The sequence below is a fragment of the Vigna angularis genome, chromosome 5 (genome assembly GCF_016808095.1).
Source record: "Vigna angularis cultivar LongXiaoDou No.4 chromosome 5, ASM1680809v1, whole genome shotgun sequence".
NCBI classification, from domain to species: Eukaryota; Viridiplantae; Streptophyta; class Magnoliopsida; order Fabales; family Fabaceae; genus Vigna; species Vigna angularis.
Window position 1 is genome coordinate 37,839,658 of NC_068974.1, and position 12,119 is coordinate 37,851,776.

Sequence of the window (12,119 nt, forward strand, 5' to 3'; positions counted from 1 at the left end):
AAATCTGTAGTGGGAACCAGGTGGCAGTACGGGAGTGCATGTCCGTTTAACGTGGGGGAGAAAAATGGTTTCTCTGAAAACACTTCCCATCATTCCCTGCATTCACCTTCTTCCTCACGAAACTCTTGCTTTTCTTCTTCTCCAACTTCTCTCTAAAACTCTTTCATCTTCTCTCTAAGATAACTCATCATCATCTCCTCCGATCCCATTTCAGAAACCGTAGGACCATTCACGACGTCATGAGCTTTCACTGGAACCGAACGCTTTAGAGTTCTGTGACCGGTAAGTTCTCAAACTCTAAACACCTTTTTCTGAGTTGCATGCGAACCCTGGTACAGCTGCATGTTAGAGTATAAGCTAAGTTCGTCTACGTTTCTTGTGGTTAGATTTAGTGAAACACTTGAGAAGCACGTTGAGGGTAGGAAACTGTATTTGGGCAAGTTAAAAAGCATTCGCTTAGGGCGTTCACTGCTGAACCAGGTAAGGGAAGCTTATTAAATTTAATTCGTATGCTTTTGTTTGTGTTGTATGGATGTTCTGAGAGTTTCGTGAAGCATGATCTGTGATATTTGATTTTGATGTATGATTATAAGTATGAGTTGATATATGGTGAATATGAAATGTACTATGATATGAGTATTTGAAAATGTGAAATATGTATATGCTGAGAAATGAATGAATGTAAGTGAAACTCTGAATATAAACTCCCATATGATAACGTACGTTCGACATTAAACGGTTCTTGACCGTTTGGTGTTCTAGTAAACTTCTTTGAATTGGAATACTTTCATTTGGAAAGAATTCTGGTTGAGGATGAGTTGTGTCGGTCTTTTACTTAGAGCTCATAATGAGTAGTGTCGATCTTATACCTATCATTCGTACTGAGTAGTGCTCAGTCTTACACCAAGCGCTCATACTCTTTTCTTGTAAAATCTCTAAATGAATATAGTGTTGGTCTAACTTTAATAATGTTCTCTACCGTGCTCAGTCGTTTACTAGCATTGGTGTTCTGTCTGTGAACTATAGCAATTGGTCCCTCCGACAAGTTGGCCAACCTTGATATTCCGCGAACCGGACCTCAGGTCGACCGACCCTGTTGATAACCCTTGTGAATACAGGTCGACCATCCGTGTCGACCGACCATGTTGATAACCTTTGTGAATACAGGTCGACCATCCGTGTCGACCGACCATGTTGATAACCCTTGTGAATACAGGTCGACCATCCGTGTCGACCGACCATGTTGATAACCCTTGTGAATACAGGTCGACCATCTATGTCGACCGACCATGTCGAACACCCTTGTGAAACAGGTCGACCATCCGTGTCGACCGACCAGGTTGATAACCTTTGTAATACAGATCATCCATCTGTGTCGACCAACCATGTTGATCACCCTTGTAATACAGACCATCCATCTGTGTCGACCGACGATGTCGAGCCACCTTGTAACATATGTCGTCCATCTATCTTGTAGCCGGTATTACTTTATTTTGGAACGGGGCAAACTCTTCGGTCTCGTTCCTCACATTTGTTCTCGTTATAAAGAGGTCGTGATTATATGTACTTGAACTGAAAGACAAAAATGAAAATAAAAATGAAAGATTATAAATGATGAACAATATATGAGATGAATAAACGGTTGGAATTTGAACGAGCGTTCCAAGGAGGAACGTCTCTATGATCTGAATGTGATAAGATGTATAGTATGACCATGGTAAAATTACTGATGGCTGTTCATCCTGAAATTTCGTGAGTGCTCGTCCTCATGTAGAGGGGAGTAGGTCATGCGTGGGAATGGCAGGAGGCTCTAGTCCTATTGAGTACTTTGGACTGATAGGGCTAACCTCAGGTGGCAGCTGATGAGTGTTTCCAGTTACCACACCACCCGAGTGCACGAACGCCTGTAGTTACATGGATTCATACAGTCCGGACGGTCTGTCTTATGAGAGTTTGAACTGATATTATGTGTTGTGATATCTTTATGAATGTTGAAATGTTATGTGTATGAATTATTGGTGAATTAAATTCAATAAGCTTACCCTGTGTTGTTTTCCTTGTGTTGTCGTTCGTCCATGTACGTCCGTCTTGTCAATGCAATGATCATCCGTGTGGATGTGAGCAGATGGAGAGGCGTTGCTTGAGGAAGCGTTGGAAGAAGAAAATTTGGAGGACGCCAATCTGGTTGAAGTAGAGGTTAAAGCCGAGCCCTAGAGCGCTCGTTAAGTTGTAGTTTATATCTTTGCTGTTAGCTTTCGGACGTTCGGTTAAAGTTTGTAAAACCGTTCGTCTTTAAACTTTGAAATACTGCTGTATGGTATTTTACCTCTGTACGTGAGAACGTTCGGTTTTGGAATTTTTGTGCTTAGTAAAAAACTGCATGTTTTAACTGTTAATTGTAATTAATTCTAATCTATGGTAATTACTATATTTTGGGATGTTACACGTGTTAATCAAATATATAATTTATAAATAATTTAAAGATAAAAAAATAATATAAATTTGTTACATTAAATTTATCTAATTCTTTTAATATTTATACCCAATTCAAAAAATTATAAATTATTTATATCTATTTAATTTAAAAAAATATTACTCATACTCTATTACAGTATTTTGCGAATACGAAAATTAAAATAAAACGAGATAATAACTTGAAATAAGATTCTAAAAAGATAAAATAAAAACTTATATTTCCAAAATCTGACAACGCTGCAGTATCCCCGCTCCCTGCTGTATATCTATGTAGCTGGCAAATGCATAAAGATGTACCGTGATTTTCATAAAATAATAATATTGTAAAATAATTCATATTAACAATAAAAAAAAGAGACATAATAATTTAGATTACTTTAATAATTTTTTAATTATTCATCGACTATAACATTATTTTATATTTTTATATTTCCGTAGGTGGTTGAATTTTCTTAAAATAAAAAACTTATATTTTTATTTTATTTTTGAAAAATAAAAAAAAAAACATTTATTTTACTAATAAGTGAGTAAATTATTTTTTATTTATTAAATAAAAAATATTTTTAGTATATGATAATTTAGAAAATAATTAAATATACTTTTATTCTTTAATTTCAAGAAAAAATAAAATTAGTTCTTCTTCAAAATTTTGAATTATTACAGTATTTAGTTTTTTTAACCAAATTGTATTAATTTTATTAAAAAATTTAAAAATATTTCTCAACTAACATTTGAAAAAAAATGTCAAACGATTAAAATATTATCATAAATATATTTAAAAGTTAAATAAATTGAACAAAATTTAATTAAATAAATTAAATTAACATATTTATAAAAGTTTGATATTCTAAACATTTAAATATCAAATAAATTTAATAAAATTTGGTTAAAAAAAATAGATTCACATATTTTAAAATTAAGAAAATAAATTAGTCAATTTTTTAGTAATATTTGTAATAGCTTTATATGAATGTTTGGTATAACTTTGAAAATAAGATATTTTATTTATTTTAATTCACAAAAATAGTTTTACGAGAGAGACAGTAAATTACTCACTCCACCTTAAAGTTGTACCCGAATAATAATAGGTCCGAATCAAAGAAACTGAGAAATTTTTTGCTATAAATAAATAAAAAAATAGATTAATAAATAAAAAAATAGATTAATAAATAAATAAATTAGGCCAAGTTGCTTCCTTGAACTTTACTCAAAGAAAGAGAAAAGAAGAGACAGTCATCGATACATCCATGTCTTTATCTCTTAAGGCATTCATCCAGAGATGTTCAGAAAAAACACACTTAATACCCTTACCTGTTTTTCCTGGACCACGACGAAAACCCCATCATTTTTTTGTCTCTATTATAATTCTCTTCACCTCATACTCAAAACAAAACAAACCAAAACCATCAAACATTCAACAACATAAACACAACACAAAGCAGAGAAATGAAGATCCAGTGTGATGTCTGTCACAAAGAAGTCGCCTCCTTCTTCTGCCCTGCAGACGAAGCAGCTCTCTGCCATGCTTGTGATCGCACCATCCACCATGCCAACAAGCTCGCTCACAAACACAAACGCCTCTCTCTCAGCCACCCCACCTCCATAGCCGCCACTCTCTGTGATATCTGTCATGTACTCCCTCCTTTTTTTTCTTTTCCTTCTCTGTCACTGTTTTTAAGCTTTAAACTAGTCCCATATTGATCAAGAATCAAATATGCAGAGAAGACATACAGCATAAAACATCTCACGTTGTTTAAATTCTTTGGCAGGAGAAGCGCGCCTATGTCTTCTGCAGAGAAGACAGAGCTCTCCTTTGCAGACAATGTGATGTTTCCATCCATGATGTCAACGAACATACCAAGACGCACGACAGGTTTCTTTTCACTGGAATAACGCTTGAAGAAAAAACCAGAACAACCTCAACCTCGTCAACCTCAAACCCCGCACAAAGTTCACTCTCGAAAGAGAACATTGATTCTTTTGGTTCTTCTCGCACACTTAATAACTCGAGTTCGGTTCTCACTGGAATAACGCTTGAAGAAAAAACCAGAACAACCTCAACCTCATCAACCTCGAACGAAAACATCGATCCTTTTGGTTCTTCTCGCACAGTTTATAACTCGAATTCGGTTTCAACAAGTAGCTTATCCGAGTACTTGATTCAGACCATTCCCGGTTACTGCATGGAAGACCTTTTAGATGCTTCCTTTGCTGCATCAAATGCTTTCTCTAAGGTATCATATTTAGTTGCAATTTAATAATACTCATTAATTACGGTTAACTTTAATTAAGTGTTTATTTTTGTTTCATTCAGGATTATGAGTTTCCGAATGAAGATGTTCAAGTTAGCATGTGCTCCATCCCACTGCAAACTCAATTTAACACTGCTTCCAATGTTTATCCTGAAATGCCAAAAGCTAAAGCTGGTGAAGGATACTCAGATTGGATTCATAATTCTGATTCCGCAGCCTATAAAGTTCCATCGATTACTTCTCCTTTAGTAAAAAAAATTAAACGCTTTCGTTGATCTGATCAATTCTATGTGAAAATTTGTTGCAGAAATGAGTTACTTTTCTGCAATTTTTCTTATTTTGTACGAAGATTCATGGAAACCACCAAAACCCCTACTTTCTCGAGATCCTAGTTGGATGGCTCTTGTTTTCAGCATTTTTTTTTCAAAATTTTAATTTTTCTTCTTTTTTCTGTTGGAAGTTCACTTAATAAAATTTACAAGTTAAATTGAATTTAAAGTTTATATTTTAATATTCTTAACATGATTCATGAATTTGAATATATTATAATAAGATTTATTGTTGATTGATATATTATTTTAGTTATAGATTTATTTACTAATATTTAGTTGTAGACTCTAAATATATATATTTTAGCATAAGAAAAACGTGTTGAAAATAATATCAGTTTTGAATAAATGCAAACTACATCTTATAAATTAAAATTTTAAAATGGTAAATTCGAGTTAAACTTTGAAGTCTAACTTTTAGGATTTTCCATTATACTTTTATGGAACGAAATACGCCTTTAACTATAGTACTCTTGGTTCTTAATAAAATGGGTTCAGCTAACACCTTTTAGCACTTTTATGACAACAAAATATCTGAGGGCCATCGTATGTGCACTGTTGTGTAAATATCTTATCGTTTTATTAATTTTTTATTTTGTGTTTTGTTTTTCTTTTACAATAATTGAGAGTAAACGCTCATAAGCAAATAAGTAACCGATAGTTGTATAGTTGGAAAAAAAAATAAGCATGTATTGCAATGGAGAAACTTTAAATAAACAACAAAACCAAATAAATATAAGGATGGTTGCGAGTAAAATAATTAGAGTTTATCATTATATATTATATATTTAAAGTATTGTTAGTTTTGAAGAATAAAATTCTATTACAGTTTTATATTTAAAAGGCATATTAGAAAATAGAAAAAAGAAATAATATTGAAACTACTTTATACTTTAATTTTTAAATAACTTAAAATTATTAAGTGTGATAGAAATAAAGATAATTTGAAATAAAATAATGTTAATTTGCTTGTAATTAACTCTCCATTAATCCTATGTTTATATGGTAGTTTAATAATTTCAATGTTAAACTTCTGCTTTAAAATATAGTATATTAATTAAAAAATAGCGTTTTTATATGTTAAGACATACTATTTTGTATATGTTTAACAATACCGAATAGTGTGTCTCGGATAATTTAATGCATACAAAATAATGTTTTATTTTAATCTCTTAACTTTATAATTAAAATTATAGATTTATTTATTTATTTTATCAATGCGTTAATTTGCGTGTAAGAAGAGAATCGTTACAATAGTATAATATAATAACCGCAAATGTAAGTCATTAATTTAAAAAACTTATGTCAAATAATAGCAAGTTATATAATTAAATATATATTTATTTATATCAACAAATGTTGATTAACACATTAATAATTGAAGTGTTTGTGCATGTAATGTCAAACCCCTGAAAATGACATGTGGAAGAGAAAGATAGATGTCTCAAATAGAATAGTTTGAGCATTTTATAGAATTTTCCTAAAGCAGCAGCTCATCCCATTTTCTCTGAATTTGTATCACTCTAAAACTCCAGCCTCTTCTTTTCTCCTCCTTCTCTTTAGAAAATCTTCATCTCAGTTCATCTTTTCAATAATCTGACCACACTTAATCACCCCTGGTATCAAGAACTTCAATTTTCACTGATCAACGTATCGTTTAGAACAGGTAACTCTCAATCTCTGGGGTTCTTATAGGATTTCGAAACTTTCTGACACATGCAAGCCACATTTCTGGTTGCGTGTGTTCATCAACTTCTTCTTCTTATTTTTGATCACTTTTCTGGTAATTTTGGGTTGGTCTTTCCTCACAAATCGGTGAAATATAGGTGTTCTTGGGATTTTCTGGTGAGAAAGCAAAGTCTGGCAAATAATAATCGTTGTTCGGTTCGATCAAAGAGGTAAAGGAAGCTAGTAATTTAATTACGTTTTCTGTATGGGAATTGGTTGTTTAAATGTATGCATGTATGATTGAATGATTGAGTTGCTGATTTGTGTGTATGATCGAGAATTGTCAATCGTTTGGTTTCTGTTGAAATAATGTTCGGTTTCTTCTTGGTTGGAGAAAGTGAATGAGTGAAATTGAGAAATTGAAGCTAAAAATGAAATTAGGTAATTAATTGTGTATGAGCATGTTTATATAGACTTGTTAGAGCCTTTAAGTTCTTCTGTAGGGTATGAAAAGTGAGAAATCTGACTTTGGATCCTTGGGTTCTTATTTTGTGTAATTTGAGGTGAAATATGTCATGAAACTCTTTAGTTTTGTGTTTTTGAAGTTTAAGTATATCTGCTTAGGTGTGAATTGATATATGATTCAAAATTTGAGGATTTGAAGTTAGTCAAAGTGTTTAGAAATGGTCATGAAGGGTGTTGTTCATAATTCTGCAGAAGTTCTGCAGAATTATACAGAATGCTGAAATGGTTAGTGTTGACCGTACGGCCTTGTTCTGCTCTCGGTCATAACTAGGTCAGTCTCTTTAGAGACTCTCTAGTTTATGACCGTTTGGTTTCTTAAAGAGTGTTCGGTCTTAGACTGGTACTTGGTTTCGTAAAGAGTGCTCGGTTTGTACTGACACTCAGACTTCTGAAGAGTGTTCGGTCTGTATTGACACTCGGTCTCTCGAAGAGTGTTCGATTGGTATTGACACTCAGCTTCTTGAAGAATGTTCGGTTTGTACTAGCACCCGATCTCAATAGTGTTCGGTCTTGTACCAACGCTCGGTCTCAGTAGTACTCGGTGATGCACTAAGCACTCGGTCTCGTCATATTACCAAATGTGATTGAAATTGAAACTAAGCTCGTAATATTTGGTCTAAGCTCTTAGATTTTGGTTATAAGCTTTAGTATTTGGTTATGTCTAATTATAGATGTTTTATAGTATTCAGTCAAATCTTTGGATTCTGTATAGTAATATCCCGTTCGGTCTTGTTCACCATAGGGAAATAATATCCCGTTCGGTCATGTTCACCATAAGGAAATAATATCCCGTTCGGTCATGTTCACCATAGGGAAACCATATCCCATACGGTCATGTTCGCAGATAGGAGGGGTTTTATCGTCAGGTTTTGTTCATAATAAGTGTTGATATTTCCAAGTTCAGTTGTGCTCAATGGTGATGTTTGTGTTACTGTTCGGTTTGAAGTTATTTAAAGGTGTTATAAATGAGGAAATATGTTGTTAATGAGGTATGGTATTTAAAATGTGATATGAATGGGATAATATGGATATGAAGAAGTATGATGACATTACAGTATGATGTGATTGTATTAAATGGATATGAACGAGTGTTCCAAGGAGGAATATCTCAGAAATGGTTATAGAATTGTAAAGTATGGATATGGTCAGACTAAGCTGTCGTTCATCCTGACATTCTAATGGTCACCGAGTCTCAAGTAGAGAATGGTGGCGCATGTGGTGAGAATAGCAGGAGGCCTGGTTGTGTATAGCTTGGGGTTTCAGCTATCAGACTAAACTCATGTGTAGACTTGGGTTTCCAGCTATAGTGAGGGATGAAGGGCTAACCTCGTGTGGCGGCTTGGGTTTCCAGCTATGGTAATTTTGATGGTTTTTCATATTACCTTTCCACGAGTGCAAGAACGTCATAGCTACATAATTGATACAGTCTGGACAGTCAGAGTAAAAGTGGTCGGTTATAACATGCTTGTATGTTTTCTGTAGATGGATGATTGTATTATATGATTGCATGAATTGTATGTTTACATAATTAATTAAATTACACTAGCTTACCCTTATTTTTCTGTCTTGTCATGTTGTCCGTTCGGTCTCCCTTGCCATTGCAATGATCACCCTGTGGGTGTGAGCAGAGGATATTGAGGGTTCTCTGGAGTAGGCACTGGCTGGAGAGGATGGTTTCCGCTAAGAGTAAGACCGTTCGGTCTTGTAATTGTTTTTGCAGTTAGTATAGGACCGTTCGATGTAATACACTGTTTGTAGGACCGTTCAGTTGATACAGCTCTTGTATGACCGTTCAGTTAATACACCTTTTGTATGACCGATCGGTCTGTTTTTATAATTTGTATTAGTGTAGGTTTCTGTAAAGTTTTAATTTATAGTTATTATGAATAACTGTAAGTTAGCTTTATTACATGTAACTATTGTATTTTATTGTAAGTATAAAGACTCTTAAATATAGTTTAAAGCTATATTTTTTGGGATGTTACTGTGATCTTAAAATTTACGCATATCATTTTATATGTCCTATAGACATCACATTCACATATAATATCATGAGACCAATCATAATATACCCTTAATAACTTTAATTAATTATACACATGTGTTAAATTTAAACATTAGAAAATCTACATATATGACATTATCGTCTTTTTTTTATACTTGACTGAAAGTAAGAGATATTATCATTCATGTAATTAATAAAGTTTCATGTTCGTGAGATCCTTTTTGTTGTAGCTTATTCGACTTTCGATACTTAATATTTTCTTTAAGGGTTCAATAAGCAAAAAGAGCAAGATACGTCTTTTACAAACATCACAAATTCAATACAAATTCAATACTTGTTACTTTCTTAGTAAATACCTCTCAATATTATATAATCAATTTCACATTACATACACTCACATTTCACAACTCATCATTCCCAATTATATTTTTTTATATAACACGATTAATCTAACAAATCAATTTAAGTACAAAATTTTACATTTTCTATGTGACCGTTGGATCAACATTGGATCAAATGGTCCAAACGATCTATCACCTCTTAAACATTACCGTAATGTTTTTTCCGAGACTGTACTGTTATAATTTATACTCGATCATCCTTCAAAACAATAATACATAATTATAATTAACTTATGACAAAATATAATTATTACTAATTGAGTCATAATTAATTGCTAATTCTAAATTCATTCAATCTATAATATAAGTTTGATGCGAGGACGTTTAATATACATTCATTATTATAATTACAAACCTTTATATTATATTGGAGTACCTCCTACAGATGACTTTTTGATTTGATTTAACGAATTTTTAAGATAGACGAGAACGAAGACATATATTCGAACATTCAGAACATAGTCAATAAATAATCTCAATCCTAACTTTTCTGCTATCAACTGGAACACATATAAATACTTAACCATGTTTTTCTAAATATAAAAACACATTCTTAAAAATCTTTAAATTTTTGAAGGGATATTAGCTTGAGAAAAAAAAACTCTTAAATTCTAGAATTATGGTATAAATAAGATTTGAGCCATATCAGATCTCTCTACGCTGGAATTCTTTTGTTTCAGTGAATTTTTCTTTCTCTTGAACGAAAATACAAAGTTATGTAAAACATTTCTTCATTGGAAGACTTATGTTTAGAGCAAAATTTTCTTTTATTGAACTAAAACTAATTGTGATTGAGTTTCTCTTTTCTGTTGTATTTTGCTTAAGCGAAAAGTGTACATGAATGAAAAATATAAAATCTAGAAACTTATAAATGAAGACTTATACAAGTTATTTAAGTGATACTAAAATATTTTAATCTTTATAGACAGAGAGAAAATAATATTTAATGAAATAAAAATTGAATGGATATTTTTATTTATAATTTTTTAAACTTAAAATTAAAATATTCATATTTTATCATTCAAATAACTGCTATTTTAATAAACTTCACTGACAAATTTAATTCATTAACTCGTTTCTCATAATAAAATGCACACATCTCCCAGTATATTACCAAGTGAATAGCATACATATTAAACTTCCCTCACTTTAATTTACAGTTTTCACATGTAAATCTTGTAGCTTGAATTGTAAACATGTCCGACAAAATAAAATCTAATGACACCACCTTCTGAAAAAGAAGAAGATAACAGTGTTTGTACAACATCTAGATGATGAAACAAGCATGGGCATTTATATAAAATATTTTTTTATATTAAGTGACTTTAAGATTATAAATGATCAATAATGTTATGTATTATCTCACCAATAATTCAACATTTGTTTTAATTTAAAAGATATATAAGTAATATTAATAAATTAATTACATGTTTACTCAATATATAATAAGTTGCACTCGCAAGTCAACCGATTTTAAAATTAAAACCCTTAACCAACCTAACAAATAGAATGAATTAGGTTGAATTCACTCTATTAATTCCAACTCTCAAAATACTATACCTAAACTAATTTGATCCACAAATATCTACCTTATAATTGTTTGTAGAAAAATAAACAAGAGCCTATCAGTATTGTGGGTAATTAATTAAGTTTAAGAGAACAAGTACAAAATTGAAAGGTAAAAAGAAAATAATTTTTGTACATAAAATCAGTAGTTAAAATGAATAACATTCATTAATGTTATAGATGCAGAAAACAAGTGTTTTTCAAAGTCACCAAATGCTTACCCAAATATATTGTAAATTATTTATTCAAAATATCTTATGGTAGGAACTAATGAAATTTTAACGAAAAAATTAGAAATGAAACCAAATATCTTATACTTAAATATGTGAGTAATAACACGAAAAAATAAAACAGTTTAGACAATTTTTCTATAAATACTTTTTAAAAATATATGATTATTTTCATGTATTACAATTAATATAGAAATAAGTAAAATGTGAAAGTTTAAAAAGATATATATTTTATAAAATTAATTTTTGATAATTAAATTTTGACACGTGCAAGTTCCATTTTAAACATTGCATTCCATGTTTTAAATGCCAAAAGAATCATAAATAGTTTAGCAAAAATTACAACCCAACGTCATGCTTCTCTCACCACTGACATAACCTATGTGCACTTGTATGATTTGGAGAATCACTTGGTGTATTAATAATAGTACACAGCACCACACTCAATTTGACTTTTCTTGAAATATAAATCATCGGATTGTCCTTTGTTTAAAAAATTAAATATTTCAAATCTTGATAACTTGTAAATTACAAGCATTAATAATGTAAATGATTAAAATTTGTTTTTAATTTTAAAGTATAATTTATTTTATTATTTTAAAATGCTATGTAAGCCACTTTATTTGGAAAATTTTTAAAATAAAATAAATTTAGCAAGAAAATGTATA

At 31.2% G+C, this 12,119-nt stretch overlaps 1 protein-coding gene across 1 annotated transcript; it reads left to right on the forward strand.

Annotated features, from left to right (window-relative positions):
• The first annotated feature begins 3,765 nt into the window (after positions 1–3,765).
• On the forward strand, positions 3,766–5,219 carry LOC108340015 (B-box zinc finger protein 20). The gene is made up of 3 exons (XM_017577243.2): positions 3,766–4,107; positions 4,245–4,709; positions 4,790–5,219. Exons 1-3 carry the CDS (start codon positions 3,922–3,924, stop codon positions 5,000–5,002), a joined length of 864 nt encoding a protein of 287 aa, XP_017432732.1. The 5' UTR covers positions 3,766–3,921; the 3' UTR covers positions 5,003–5,219.
• The last annotated feature ends 6,900 nt before the right edge of the window (positions 5,220–12,119 follow it).

What these genes read in the sequence shown, in the direction of transcription:
- LOC108340015 (XM_017577243.2), top strand. Translation starts at nt 3,922, where the DNA reads ATGAAGATCCAGTGTGATGTCTGTCACAAAGAAGTCGCCTCCTTCTTC. An exon ending in CTCTCTGTGATATCTGTCAT is followed by an intron (nt 4,108 to 4,244) that starts GTACTCCCTCCT and finishes ATTCTTTGGCAG; the next exon opens with GAGAAGCGCGCCTATGTCTT. An exon ending in CATCAAATGCTTTCTCTAAG is followed by an intron (nt 4,710 to 4,789) that starts GTATCATATTTA and finishes TGTTTCATTCAG; the next exon opens with GATTATGAGTTTCCGAATGA.